General features: G+C 39.1%; 1 protein-coding gene across 1 annotated transcript in view; it reads left to right on the top strand.

The window, feature by feature from the left end:
- Nucleotides 1-247: 247 nt before the first annotated feature.
- CFAP47 (cilia and flagella associated protein 47) overlaps nucleotides 248-15,921 on the top strand; it is a 525,897-nt gene continuing 510,223 nt past the window's right edge. Inside the window, exons 1-3 of the mRNA XM_027608633.2 lie at nucleotides 248-462; nucleotides 4,880-5,031; nucleotides 11,656-11,771. Of these exons, the coding sequence (XP_027464434.2) occupies nucleotides 268-462; nucleotides 4,880-5,031; nucleotides 11,656-11,771 (463 nt within the window). The 5' untranslated portion in view covers nucleotides 248-267. The remainder of the gene's footprint in view (nucleotides 463-4,879; nucleotides 5,032-11,655; nucleotides 11,772-15,921) is intronic.

Raw genomic sequence — 15,921 nt, 5'->3', positions numbered from 1 at the left:
GGCCATGACGAAGTGAGATGCCTCCGGGATTTGGGCTGTCGTAGAACGTTTTCCAGCTTCTCTGGTGACACCTGTGATCCCTCTGTTCTTTCCCCAGAAGCCTGCATTCTCTGTTCGGGAAAGCCAGCTCACAAAGTTTGGGCTGAACCAATGGGGGTGGAGCTTGAGGCGAGCGCGCGGCGTCCGTCGGTTGCCTAGCGACGGCGTCCACGCTGGCCCTTTGTAAGTCAAGTCAGCCACCGTTTGCAGGCCACCTAGAGGGCCGCCATGGAGACAGAGAGAGGCTCCCTGGTCCCCCGGGAGGTGGAGACCCCAAAGAAGGACGTGCAGCTGCGGGTGACCCCTTCGGAGGTGAAGTTCCTGGACACGCTGGCCGGGAGGGTGTACCGCCTCCCAGTTACTGTACACAATCTCGGCCGTTGCAATCAGAAAATCCGGTTTCAGGAACCCCTCAAGCCACAGGTAACACACTCGGGGGGTGCTGGAGCAGGACCTCAGGAGCGTCAGGGCTCTGAGAGCGCCTCCCCACCTGGGCGCCTGCTTTGTCCGGGAGAGTACACGCCGGGCACCTGCGGGGATGGGGGCAGGATTGATTTCCTGGGGAGCGGCGGTTTAGGTCTCTCAGCGTTTACGTGTGCTAGCCTTTTTGTTTTGTTTTGTGTTTTTACTTTTTGCTTGTCTTTGAGAGACGGGATGGGGAAAAGTAGATCTAGAACCTCCCAACTTCATCATTCTGCGTTTGGAAAGAAGGGAAAGGGGATTCCTTGTCTGTCGCCTAACAGCCTAGAATTTATGCTTATATACTGTAGAATTACATCAACGAAGTTCATATTCTAACAGACATTTGTTGAGCACCTACTATGCAAAATTAATGTTTCGAGAGGCTGTCCCAATCTTCTGACTTAAAAGTTGACAAAATTGTATCTCAGCCTCACTGTTATTTTAGATCATGTGTGTGAGTGGATGTTTACTATGATCACCTGTTATCAGGAAGACTTTTGATATAAGAAAGGTGATAAGAATTTTTGATATGTAAGTGATAAATAACCTGATTTTTTTTGTGGGACATTCCTAATGATAAATAGTATTGAATGCAGCTGAACTTATAGGTACAGAAATAGAAAAGTATCTGTAATTTTTTTGTTAAAATTACATATATTTGTTTGAAAAATGTACCGTAGTGATTAGGACAATAAGAAAAAGGCCTTTCATGTTATACTTTTTACACTTAAAAAAATTGATGTACTATTTACCTACACTAAAGTGAACAAATCTAGAAAGTAAAATTTGATGAATTATTATATGTTTATACACCCATGTAGCCACCGTTTGGGTCAAATCGTAGAATATTTCCACCACTCTAGAAGGTTCCCTTCAGTAACCTGGAGTAATCACCCCATGGAGGTAACCACTGTACTGGTTTCTAACACCACAGATTAGTTTTGCTCTTTCTTGAGTTTCATATAAATGGAATCATGCTTTGTTCATTTTTATATTTGCATGTTTTAACAATAGTAATATGTATTTTGTAATAAAGTAGTACATCACAAGAGGCTATTAACTCTTTAAATCAGGGCGCCTGGGTGGCTCAGTTGGTTAAGCGACTGCCTTCGGCTCAGGTCATGATCCTGGAGTCTCGGGATCGAGTCCCACATCGGGCTCCCTGCTCAGCAGGGAATCTGCTTCTCCCTCTGACTCTCTTCCCTCTCGTGCTCTCTATCTCTCATTCTCTCTCTCTCAAATAAATAAATAAAATCTTTAAAAAAAAAACCTCTAAATAAAAAATGACCTGATTACTCCAAATACTGTAAAATTAAGGAAAAAGTTGATTATTTCACTACCTCACTACGTATTTATTGAACAATTGAAAGTATGTCTGAAAAACCCAGATGGGAGCAAACACTATTTTATGGATGCCCAGGAGAAACTCGTATGGGTGGCTTTTGTGCAGTCAGGAGAAAAATGATATAATTTGTTTTGGTTTGTATCAAGAATTATAAAGGAAAACTATGTAGATCACAAGTCTTGACACTGACAAGAGAATGGCCAGGTAAGCTTACAAATTAGAGGCCAAAGTCATGAGCCCAATATCATCATGAACTTCTCTTTGTTGCAAGACCATGATATGCACTCTTGGTCCTTCATAGACATAAAGGGAATTAGGAAAGAGATAGATTAGCAAAAAATGTATTAGTTATCTTGTAGAGAAAATAAAAACAAAGTACTCTATAAAGAGCATTGTCATCACCACTGTTTATAATTATTTACAAAATGATGCTCCTAACAGACAGTAGTACTTGTTTTCCACCCTGGCTCAAGAGGCTGCCTTGTGGGGCTCCTGGGTGGTTCAGTCATTAAGTGTCTGCCTTCAGCTTCAGTCATGATCCCAGGCGTGATCCCAGGGTCCTGGGATTGAGCCTGCATTGGGCTCCCTGCTCAGCGGGAAGCCTGCTTCTCCCTCCTCCACTCCCCCTGCTTGTGTTCCCTCTCTCGCTGTGTCTCTTTCTGTCAAAAAAAAAAAAAAAAAAAGAGGCTGCATTGTCTGTGTTGACTACCTAGTATGACCCATATGCAGTGCTACGTACCATCTACTGTGGGTTGCTGGTAGAATATAAAGAAGACACAGTCCTCATCTTTAGTAACTTGGTGGCTGCTGGATCAGTCAAGCCAGTCTTACTTGTAATTGCCCCCTTTACCCCCATGGCTCAGACTCCCTTTTCTTTTTCTTAAAGATTTTATTTATTTATTTGAGAGAGAGCTAGAGTGAGAGCGAGAGTGAGAGAGCACAGAGGGAGAGGGAGAAGCAGACTCCCCGCTGAGCAGAGAGCCTGATGGATGTGGGACTCGATCTCAGGGCCCTGAGATCATGACCTGAGCGGAAGGCAGACGCTTAACTGACGGAGCCACCCAGGTGCCCCTAGAGTCCCTTTTCTTTCGACCCATGTTTTCATTCCCACCGCCTGCAAGTATCACCCTTTTCCAAACCCTCCCCATCTTTGAGGGTCAAAGTGAGTTCCCTTTTGTTCTCTAAGTCTTATCATATTATCTCCAAATTATTTCTTCCCTACTGGATACCAGTTGCATTAACAGACATTTATTATAGTTTGGACTTGAGTCCCGATGACTGCTAGTAAATGTTAGTTTTACCTCAGTTGTCCGTCCATCAGCTCCTAGGTAGGGATGGTGTCTTACACACCTTTGCATACTGCTCAGAGGGCTCAGCAACTTCTAATTTGACCAAAAGCACATGCTGCTGAAGCCCTGTTTCTTCTTCTTCTTCTTCTTTTTTTTTTTTTTTTAAAGATTATTTATTTGAGAGAGAGTGTGCATGAGCCGGGGGAGGGGCAGAGGGAGAGGGAGAAGCAAGCTCCGCACTGAGCAGGGAGCCTGATGCGGGGCTGCATCCCAGGACATTGGGATCATGACCTGAGCCAAAGGCAGATGCTTAACCAACTGACCCACCCAGGCACCCCATCCTGGTTTTTCTTCTTGCAGATACAGCTTCTTTAAAGGGAGATAGTCCCACCTGATATGTGTATTTCTAACACCCACAGATTTATGCAGGGAATAACCGCTTGTTTTCTGACTGTTCTGTAATTGCAGGGGGATTGAGAGTTGGACTGTGATAGTTTTAAGCTATCAGAAGTTTACTGGAAGTGTGAAGCTTTCAGACCATTTCTATCAACGAATCACTCTTCTGCTCTATGTCCTTCATTACTGGAAAGTACTGCTTAGACTCAGCCTGGCATGAAAAGCCCTGAATAATTAATTTCAACAGACCTCCTTCATTACATACTGAAGCTCACTGCCCAGCAAGGCTAGCTTATCAATTGCCTGCTGGGAGACTCTTTTGCTTATTCTTTTCTCTGCTTGTGTCTGAGATATTCCTGCCCCCACAGGGAGCACCTTACTTGCTTGTTCACCTTTTAGGACCATTCCCTAAGCCTAGGCCAAGTACACTCCTTTCTGGCCCATAATAATCAGGCTTTCTCATGGATTTCCATGATACTTATGTCTCCATGACTCATAAGACACTTAATTAGTCCCTGCCTTGTATTATTTAACCTTCTAGGGGTATATAGTCTGCTTCCTTAAAGAGATTATATATTCAGGAGAGGGACTCATTCCAGTTGTGGGGAAAGAGCTTATATTTTAGAATCAGATAGTTAATTTGAATCCTCACTGTCACAGTGACGTTAGACATTAATTAACCTCTACAAGTCCCAGTTTCCTCATGTATACTCTGGGAGCCTTAACATTGGCCTTATCGGACTCTAGAAGTAAGAGGTGTAGAGTGCTTGACATCTTGTGAGTGCCCAACACATAGTAGTTCTTCTCTTTCTCCCTTCATATTTTTCCTGGAGTCTAGCAAATGGTTTACAAGAATGAAAGTGTTTTTTCCCTCTTTATTTTATTCATTTTTTATATTTCCTCCAAGTTATGAATTCTAAGTCCCCATGCAGAAACTATATAAAATGCTATATGTCCATGTGTATACATACATATGTACATATGCATGTATGGCTGTATTATGCATATGTATAGATGATTCAGTAACATTTTTATTTGATTGCTCTCCCTTTTTTCTCTATTTAAGTATCTCATACTTCTCAAGGAGGCTATGAGCATTTACACGTTTCTCAACTGACTGCATTGTCAGTTTCAGTCCATGTACTATTAAAAGCATATCTGAAAGATCTAGAATCTGATACATATACATATGGTAATTAAGTCTTTGTCTTTAGGGAAGGGATATTGTCTATGTATTGATATAGCTCTTGAAATAATGTATACTTCTAACTTCCTTTGCTCACATTATTGCCTTATTAGGAGTCACCATGTATCATTTGGTTTTTTTTTTTTTTTTCTCCCACTAAAGTTCAAACTGATTTTGACCAATCTGGAGAAAGCACTTGCTTCTGGACTTCAGATGACGGCTATGGTGGAATACCATCCTGACAAAGATGAAGACACTTTTGACCAGCTACTTATTTCAATAGGAAATAAAACAATAGAGATCCCGCTAGTTGGGTATGTATTCTCCATATTTCATGCTGACGTCTTCAGCACTCTTCGAATAAAAATAAGGGTCAAAGTAATATTTCGTATTTTCTCTGGATAATAGGGTTTATTGTATCTATAGTTTCCTTACAGCAGACCTTAAAGGACAAATTTTTAGCAACCTGTGGTGTTTAAAACAAATGGAAGGCTAGTTTTCTGGTTCTTTTTTTAAATTTAAATTTTTTAAAAGGTTTTATTTATTTATTTAAAGATTTATTTGAGAGAGAGAGAGAGAGTGGGGGGGATGGGGAGGGGCATAGGGAGATGGAGAGAGAGATCTTCAGCAGACTCCCTGCTGAGCACGGAGCCCGCTATGGGGCTTGATCCCAGGACCCTGAGATCATGACCTGAGCTGAAATCAAGAGTCGGATGCTTAACTGACCAAGCCACCCAGACACCCCAAGTTTTCTGGTATTTTTAATTAAAATAAAAACATTAAACAATTGCATGTATTCTGTTTTTTCCTTGACTCACATCCTATTTTATTTCTACCATGGTTTTTTGCACCTTTTGACAGCAAGACTTAGTAAAGAAGCCTGTATCGCTGTCTTTACAGTCTCACATTCCACTCTCACTTCAAAACTCCAGACGGGCTGTCTTCCTGAGCTTCCCAGTGAAAGAGCTCTTGCATGTTGCCAATCTATTGGTAATTCCTGCCTTTATCTTACTCCATTTCTCAGCAGCATTTGACACTATTAACCATTATTGCCTTCTTGTGCCACTTTATTCTCGTGACTTTCCTGGTACTACTTCAATGGCTGCTCCTTCTCCTCTTCTTTGTTTTATTGAAATACAGTTGACACATAACATTGCACAAGTTTAAGTTAGACAGCGTGTTGATGTGATACATTTATATATTATAATATGCAGATTTTAAAAAATATTTATTTATTAGAGAGAGAGAAAGCACAAGAGAGGGGAGGGGCAGAGGGAGAAGCAGACTCCCCGCTCAGCGGGGAGCCCGATGCGGGACTTGATCCTAGGATTCCAGGATCATGATCTGAGCTGAGGGCAGACGCTTAACCAACTAAGCCACCCAGGCACCCTATATATTGCAATATGATTACCACCCTAAGATGAGCTAATATCCCTATCACATTATATAATCACCATTTCTTTTTTGTGGCGGGAGCAATTAAGATCTAATCTCTTAGTAACTTTGAAGTTTATAATACAGTGTTGTTGACTGTGATCACTATGCTGTGCATTAGCTCTCCAGGGCTTATTTATCTACTAGTTCCCTATTTGTATCCTTAACCAACATCTCTCCAGTTTCCCCACTCCTTGGGCTCTGGTAACCACCATCCTACTCTCTGTTTTTATGATGTATTCTTAAATGGATTGTGAACCTGTATCCATATTTTAATTTAATTATTATCATAATTATTTCACTGGATTTTAAATAATGAAGATGTTTGACTTCAAAAAAGAATCTAAATTGTGCTCTTTTGAGATTGGTTGAAAAATGTGGACTGATATAATGAATAGAACACAGAACTAAGTACAGTTGACCCTTGAACAATGTAGAGGTTAGAGCTGCCAGCCCTTGTGTAGTTGAAAATCCATGCATAACTTTTGACTCTTCCTACTAATAGCCTACTGGTAACTGGAAGCCTGATTGATAACATAAATAGTCGATTAACACATATTTTGTATATTGTATGTCTCACATACTATAATTTTACAATAAAGTAAGCTAGAGAAAATAAATATTAAGAAAATCATAAGGAAGAGACAATACATTTACAGTACTGTATTATAAAAAAATCTGCATGGAGGTGCACTCACTGAGTTCAAACTTGTGTTGTCCAAGGGTCAACTCTAACTGATTTGGAGATTAACTTTGATACAGGTTATTTATTTGACCAGGAAATTGCCATTTTCATTTTATACTGAAAAAAGTGTATTTTTGTTCATTATAAAACTACCTGTTAAGGCTAGTGTGAACAGTTTAGAGTGTTTTTTATTCATATACATGCACATATGGATCCTTATTTTCCTTAGCAAGGTGTCATTCCATAGATATTATTCTTTTGTGTGTATTTGTCCACCACCAGCAGAATTAATATTTGAATATTGGTATTTGACATTCCTTTTTATAATTTCCCTTGTATTTTTTATTTTTATGAGCTAAATTTAGACCTGCAGTTATTTGGTTCCCCATGTTGTTGAAAGTTCTGATTAAGCACATCACCTTCTATAAAGAAATCAAACAATTTATACATGGTAGCCTATTACAAATACTTAATTTACATTTTTGAAAACATTTTATTTGAGAGCAAGAGAGAGAGAAAGAGAGCATGGGGGGGAGGGGCAGAGGGAGAGGGAGAAGCAGACTCTCTGCTGATCAAGGAGCCAAACACGGGGCTCGATCCCAGGACCCTCGGATCATGACCTGAGCCAAAGGCAGATGCTTAACCAACTGAACCACCCAGGCGTCCCAGGCATCCCTTAATCAATGTCCATTCTGCACATTGCCATAACTATGAATTGCACTTAGATTTGCTTGTTTGTACCATATATGGAGAGAAGAGTTGAAGATGCTTCTGCCTTTGAAAATAGGAATTTTGTTTTGTCTCTATAATGTATGCTCTCTCTCATCAGAAGTCAGCTTCTTATCACAGTTGCAACATAAGGACACCGCCCTCTTAAAGTATGATGGAAAGGGTTGAATGAAGATTGTGTGTGTGTGTGTGTGTGTGTGTGTGTGTGTGTTAAGTTTTTAAGTTCTGTACAATTCTATTACCTGTGTAGGATTTTGTATCCACCACCAGTCAAGATACTCATTCAGCTGTTCCAATACCACAAGGATCTCTCCTATTACTTTTTTATAACCACACCTACCTCCCTTCTGCTTCACACCTACTATCCCCAAACTGTGGAAACCACTATTCTGTCTTCCATTTGTAAAATTTTGCCATATGAAATATGTTATACAGCTTTTTGAGGTTGACTTTTTTTCACTCAGCAAAATTCTCTGGAGATTCAACCAAGTTTTTGTTTATATCAATAGTTTGCTCCTTTTTATTGTTGAGAAGTATTCCATCGTATGTATATACCACGGTTTGTTTCACTGTTGACCTGTTGAAGGATATCAGGCTAGTTCCAGTTTTTGGCTATTACAAATAAGGCTGCTATGAACATTCTTTGCTTGCCTCTTGTCTAGAGTTTATAGTTACATTAAATGGGGATGAACATGGGAAAATATATTTATGAAATCTTGTCTAGAAACCGGAAGTTTGTATTATCTGTACTTTAGCAGAAATGATGTAAAGTGATTCTGAGCATTTTTTTTCATGTATCCATAAAAACTATGTCTCTCTTGTACATTTAAAAATGTCTAAAGTTTTTCATTATGAGTTTGAATAGTTGCAAAGATGTAATTGCTTGTACATAATAAATGTTACTATAAGATAATTACATGCCTTTTTCAAATGTATCCAGTAAAGTGGAAATACCATAGTAATTTGTTAAACAGTTGAAAAATTTACCTCTTTCTTTTTTTCCCCCTCAGATTTGTACTTCCATTCTATTTCTTACCATAGCATCATATCCTAATTTATTACATTTTTATACTTAGAAGATCTTTGCTGATCGCCAACAATAAACTATGTTGTAAATTTCTATGTAATTCACGCATATGTATATATGTACATGTGAATAAGTGTAGCCAGTATGTATACATATACAAATATGTATATAAATAGATTTACTGTAATCATAAATCTATACGTTTTTAAATTTTATTTTATTTATTTTTTTAAAGATTTTTTTTTTATTTATTCATTCGAGACACAGAGATACAGAGAGAGAGAGAGAGAGAGAGAACACGAGCAGGGGGAGAAGCAGAGGGAGGGGGAGAAGCAGGCCCCCAGCTGAGCAGGGAGCCCGATGTGGGGCTCGATCCCAGGACCCTGGGATTATGACCTGAGCCGAAGGCAGATGCTTAACCATCTGAGCCACCCAGGCGCCCCTCTTTTTAAAATTTCTTATGAATTATATATATACTTTAAAGATTTTATTTATTTATTTGACAGAGAGAGAGAGCACAAGCAGGGGGAACAACAGGCAGAGGGAGAAGCAGGATCCCTACTGAGCAGGGAGCCCAATGCGGGGCTCGAACCCAGGACCCTGGGATCATGACCTGAGCCAAAGGCAGATGCTTAACGACTGAGCCACCCAGGCTCCCCCTCTTATGAATTATATTAAAAGATTTATTTTAACTCCATATATAAATTACCAAGTTTGATACTTAATTATTTTTCCTTTTTTATTATTGAGATACAATTGACATATAACACTGTATAAGTTTAAGCTGTACACACTGTTGATACATTTATATGTTGCAATGTGATAACTAGTGTGGTGTTAGCTAACACCTCCATCACACAATTATTTCATTTTGTAGTGAGAACATTTAAGATCTCATCTCTTAGCAACTTTCAAATACATAATGCAGTGTCGTTAACTATAATCACAAAGCTGGGCATTAGATCCTCAGAACCAATTCATCTTCTAAGTGCAAGTTTGTTTCTTTTGACAAACATTTCACCAATTTTCCCACCTCCAGCCCCTGGTAACCACCCTTCTCTTGTCTCTCTCTCTCTTTTTTAGATTTTATTTATTTGAGAGAGAGAGAGCACATGGAGGGGAGGGGACAAGAGTTGGGGGAGGGGCAGAGGGCGAAGCAGACTCCCTGCTGAGCAGGGAGCCCGACATGGGACTCAATCCCAGGACCCTGGGATCATAACCTGAGCTGAAGGTAAAGGCTTAACCCACTGAGTCACTCAGGTACCCCCTTCTCTTGTCTCTTAACGTAAATTCTCTGTTAACATAAAAAGAAAAATGTTATTGGAAAGACTTTTTTTTATCAGATGGAAGAGAAACCAATAGGAAAGCCAGAAAAACTGTTATAATATTACTGTATTAGCAAGCCCTTACTCCTATGTATATATGCACGTACACATACGTGTGTGTGTGTGTGTGTGTGTGTGTGTGTGTGTTGTGTGTTGACTCTTAAGAAATTATTCTTTTTTTTTTTTTTAAAGATTTTATTTATTTATTTGAGACAGAGAGAATGAGAGAGAGAGCACATGAGAGGGGAAAGGGCCAGAGGGAGAAGCAGACTCCCTGCCGAGCAGGGAGCCTGATGCGGGACTCGATCCAGGGACTCCAGGATCATGACCTGAGCCTAAGGCAGTTGCCCAACCAACTGAGCCACCCAGGCGCCCAAGAAATTATTCTTAAGACACTTTTCTGCATCCGGCTAGAGAAATAGTTTGAAAAAATGTTTGGCTTCATATCTTATATTGTTTGTGTAACGAATTCCTCTTTTAGATCCTGTAAACTCTTTATTAATGCAATGATGTACACTATGGTCATTGATCTTTCCTTTTCCTATTACAAAATTACAATGTCTTTATAAGAAGAATATGGGTATGGCTTAAAGAAGCAGCCTATACAGGACAGTCCTGACTGATCTCTGGAATGTCTCTACATACTTGATAATACACAAACATTCACATATAAACATACGGAAGGAAGGCCCACACCACCAGTGCATAAAGCGGTACTTGTGAATGTTTTGTTCAGGTATTTTTATTTATGTGTGTGTGTGTGTGTGTGTGTGTGTGTGTGTGTGTGTATTTATATTTTGGAGGTTGTATCCTGTGTGGAGTGAATTACTTAATTCATGTGTCTGGTACATAACCTAAGGACTTAATAAAGTTCAGTTATTACTCTGTTTATTATTGGTGCTGTTATCATTGTTAGGTTTGTAAGTGTAATGCATTCAAAATCTAACAGAATAGATTAAAGGCTAAGTTCACCAGTATTATATCCAAATAATTTCTCAGGTAAGTCATTGAGGCTTTTGAAGTCTTTGGCTTTTCATCTGTAACGTAGCCATAATAATATTTATTTCCCTTTCATGAAATTTTAGGTATCAAACAGGATAATATACCTGATGATGTTTATAAATTAGAAATTATCCATATATAAAATATATGTATCCTCGTGAAACATGCATATAGGATTATAATGGATTTTTAAAAATGTGTATGAAACATATGATATAGATGTGCCACAATGAGCCCTTTAAGTTAGAGACACACATGAAAAATCATTTGTATCTTTTTGTGCTTAGACCTTGTTTTAGTTCCCAAATGGCATTTTATAGCATAGCACCTTCTTTTATTTCATCAGATTTGGGTCCTCCAAACTACTTTGTTAAGATCAATTCCACCCTTTTGGTGGAGGGGCTAAGGAATGTATTATAGGCTTAGGTGGAGATTCCAAAAATGCTTGGAGCAGCAAAAATTCTGAGATATGTGGGTAGCCTGTCGAGGTGAGTACTTCAGAGGGTATACCATGTTCTTGGATGCATAAAGTCTGATTTCTTTGTTAAAAATGTATCTCATCTTGTTTTTATATCTTTATTTCACAGTTCCTTTTATTGACAAATATGCCATCAATAGACTTGTAAGGAAAGATGAATGTCTTACAAGGAATTAATAAAAGTGTTTCTGTACGTCCCCCTGTGGATTTAAGTATGAGGGTATAATTGTTTAATTATGTTGTCTTCTCTTCCCCTAGGTTGATTCCATCCTGTCAGTTGGAAATTGAGTCAGAAGTTAATTTTGGCACATTGGTTGCTGATAGTAAAGTATATTGTAAAGGGATTAATATCATTAACCGTGGCAGAGCTCCAGGTAAATACTTTCTGTCGTATGAATTAACTTATACTTTTGGAAGAAAGTTGGTATTATTTAAAATGTATACCTTGTATAAGTAATGGAGTCTCTGATTCAGTCCTCCTTCCCTTCCCCCTCAAAAAGCTGTCTGTCATTTGAAATAGCTCAAAACTGAAGGCCCTTAAATAGGATAACTGTAAAAGACTGATAGATAATAATTCAGGAAAGATGAGTCTGTTTCCTTATGATTCTGATTAACAGCTGACTCCCAGGTGACTAGTGATCTCCCTGAGGACTGAAGGCAGGATAGTGTTATGGGAGTGACTTAGTCCTCAGAGTGAGCCATCCAGAGATAGAATCAGGGCACAGTGCCTTACTAGCTGTGTGATCTGGGGCAAGTATCTTTTAGGACATTGAACTTGATATTTCTCATTTATAAACTGTGGTTAATAAAATGAACTATGGTTAATTATGTACGTACTTATGGTTGTAGGATGGTACTTGACTCATCATTGGCGCTCAGTAAATATTTGTTCTTTTTCTCTATCGTATTCAACTTTGAATTTACATGATGGTCTCTAGAAAGCTCTTACTTACTTTTTGTTGAAAGAGTAAATGCTTTTCTCCAGACTGGATTATTTCTAGAGATTTTTACTGTGACCTAAGAGTTTCCATAAAGGTGTGTGTGTCTTTCTGTGTGTGTGTTCATGCACACTCTTCACTGATGGTATACAGTAGGTATTAAAATCACTTATCCCTTCATTGTCCTGTTGGATGGTCAGCATCTGGGCTGGCAAGGCTTCCATTTCTGCTGAGCTGACATGAGGACTAGCTCCACGTGGGGAGGGTATTTTTTTTGAGACTGCTTTTCAGATACAGAAGACGGGTCTTAATTCCAAACCTGTTTGTTGCTAAGTGAGGATACTCTCTGGGGCTACTTGACTGAGCAGTGGGAATTATTAAGACAAAGGCAGTTTGTCACTGTACTGATTTCTTCCTGGGGTTAAACAAATAAAACTGATAATTGTACCTCACCGAATGTTGCTCATTTCAACTTTCCATGCTTTGGTTTTTAAATGATTAAGTTTCTGATGCCTGTGAGATTGTACAATATTGACTCGTTTGTGGTCTGACTCCAATGCTAAGGATAGGGTCTCTCATGGCTAGTGATTATGGGCTGTATGGTCCTTTAGACTCTCTGTTTTTTTAGAGCAGTGGTATGTAATTGAGAGAATTTTATTTTTATTATTTTCCAAAATCTCTCTTAACTGTTGTGCAATCCAAATCCTTCAAAGTTTTGATCATATCCTCTCTTTATTGTAAAATATCACCAAACTGTACAGTTTCATTACATATGAAAGCTCTCTATAAGTTACAAGTATATGTGGCTTTAATTTTAAATGAATATTTAGAATTATTTTACTTAATAAAATAAATAAAATTAAACCTCAGATCTAGACCCATTCATTTTAGGAAAAGTAATCCACTTTAGCTTTTAGTATTATATTAATATTTTGCATGTGCATGTATTGTATTGTGCATGTATTGTACTGAATACCACAATTTGTAAATTATAATTGAGTACCATGAAATGTTAATTACTATTACCTTACAAACTGAAGCAAATTGTTATCAGTGAAACACATTTTCTTAGTGTTGACTTTGTTTCTCATTCTTCGACTTGAATGATACTATTTTTTCTACCCTTAGCAAAATTGCTACTATGTTTTATATTCACAGTAGCAAGTGCCTGTAAGGTGTCATAAAGCCCTTATTACCTACAAGCACAGTATATAAATATTCATGAAAATAACAATGTATTTTCATGAGGAAAAACACTTATGCAGAAAACAGATTTAGCAACCAAAGATGATTTTAATAAAAATTTTTAAAAGGGTTTTATGTGACAAATATTTTATAGTTTTAGAGTCAGAGATCAAATGTTTACAAATTTATATGCATACTTAAGAGTACATTAAAAAGCCATACTCAACAGATTCATGGTATGTGCAGCTTTGTTTTCTTTCTCTGGCAGTGACACTAGGGTTATTGGTGGATCTATGTAACAACTTCATGATTTTTTATTTTAATGGTTCATCATGGAGTAATTATCCGTGGATTTAGCCAAATATTGTTGAATACATTTTGTTTTCTCACCCTCTGTGTTTCCTGAGTTTATTCCTTACTGTGCAAAGTAGTGATTGTCTTTTCATTTTGAAGACATGGCTCACTCTTTAAGATAAGTCTCTACTATTAGTACTTTGTGAGCTGGTGAACTCCATGTTCTATGATTTTATTGTTTCTCAGTATTTATCTTTTAAAGAACATCAGTGAAAAAGTGTTATTATTGGGGGGTGGAGCAAGATGACAGAGGGGTAGGAGACCTGGATTTCGTCTGGTCTCAGGAATTCAACTGGATAGGGATCAAACCATTCTGAACACCTACGAACTCAACAGGAGATCAAAGAAAAGAAGAGCAGCAACTCTCTGAACAGAAAAGGGACCACTTTCTGGAAGGTAGGATGTGCAGAGAAGTGAATCCGAGGCGATATTCGGGAGGATAGATGGCGGGGGAGGGGGAACCTCCGTCAGCCGCTACCGGCAAGTGACAGAGCAGTGGCACACAAAATCGGAAATTTTAGAAGTCAGCTCCGCTGGGGGACGTCGCTCCAGTGGCTAAGCAGGGGGTGGAACACTCTCTGGGACAGTGTGGTCTCAGGACCCTCGGGGTCACAGAAAGACCGGGGGTGCCTGAGTGCAGCAGAGCTCCCAGGGATCGGAGCAGGGAAGTTGGCTGCAGAGACGGAGCCAAGGTGAGGGCTCTCAGCTTGGGGTTGCCATAAACCGTGATCCGCAGCACAGGCGGGCCACTGCTCCTCCAGCAGGGAACCAACAAGCGGCAGATCTGGGGAGACTCTCCTTCTTCCCGTGGGAGCGCACCGCAGGGATCTGCTGGGTTTGGAGACTCCACACGGAGTCGGGTGCCAGAGATAGAAATGCTCGGTCACACAGGCTGGGTGAGCACGGAGTGTGGCCAGAGACCGGGGAGATGGGAGTGATTGACTGCTTTTCTCTGGGGGCGAACTGAGGAGCAGGGCCCCGAGTTCTCGGCTCCTCCGGGGCGGAGATTGGGAGGCCGTCATTTTCACTCTCATCCTCCAAAGCTGTACCGAATGAAAGCTTGCAGGGAACAAAAGATCCTGACAGCAAACCCGAGCAGATTACTCAGCCCGGACCGGCAAGAGCAGGGCAATTCCGCCTCCGGCAAAGACATTTGGGAATCACGGCAACAGACCCCTCCCCCAGAAGATCAGCAAGAACAGCCAGCCAAGACCAAGTTTACTGATCAAGGAGAACGGCAGAATTCCAGTGCTAGGGGAATACTGCACATAGAATTCATGGCTTTTTTACCATGATTCTTTAGTCTTTCAAAGTTAATTTTTTTTAACTGTCTTTTTTTTTTTTGAATTATTCTTTTTCCCTTTTTCAACCATCTTATCAATCCCTTTTTTAAAAAACATTTTTATTTTTCATTTTTAGAGTCATATTTGATCCCTTCATGGTAGTTACCCTTATTTTTGGCATATATATATATATGTTGTTCTCTCTTTAAAATTTTGAGATACAATTTCTTCTAACACATCAAAATATGCCCCAAATCTCTAGTGTATGGCTTTGTTCTAGTCTCCTGCCTGATTCACTCCCCTTTTTTTCTTTCTTTTTTTTTAATGCTCGTCTTTCTTTTTTCAAACAACTTCTTATCAATTCCTTTTATAAAATTTTTTATAATTTTCATCTTTACAGTCATATCCCATCCCTTCATCATATCAACCCTTATTTTTGTACATATATGTTTTTCTTTCTTTAAAATTTTGGGAGGCACTTTCTTCTAACAGACCAAAATACACCCCAAATCTAGTGTGTGGCACGGATCTATGCACCAGCCTGATCATATTTGATCATATTCTGTTTTTTTGGTTTTGTTCTTTTTTGTTTGTTGTTTTTATCTTTTTCTTTTTTTTTCTCTTTCTTTTTTCTTTCTTTCTCATTCTTTACCCCTGGTTTCAGATCTTTTCTGATTTGTTTAGACTATATTTTCTGGGGACGTTGTTACCCTGTTAGCATTTTATTCTCTCATTTATCTATTCTCCTCTGGACAAAATGACAA

Source organism: Zalophus californianus, chromosome X (assembly GCF_009762305.2).
Source record: "Zalophus californianus isolate mZalCal1 chromosome X, mZalCal1.pri.v2, whole genome shotgun sequence".
In the NCBI taxonomy this organism is placed as follows: Eukaryota; Metazoa; Chordata; class Mammalia; order Carnivora; family Otariidae; genus Zalophus; species Zalophus californianus.
This window is presented reverse-complemented; position numbering and strand designations above follow the sequence as displayed.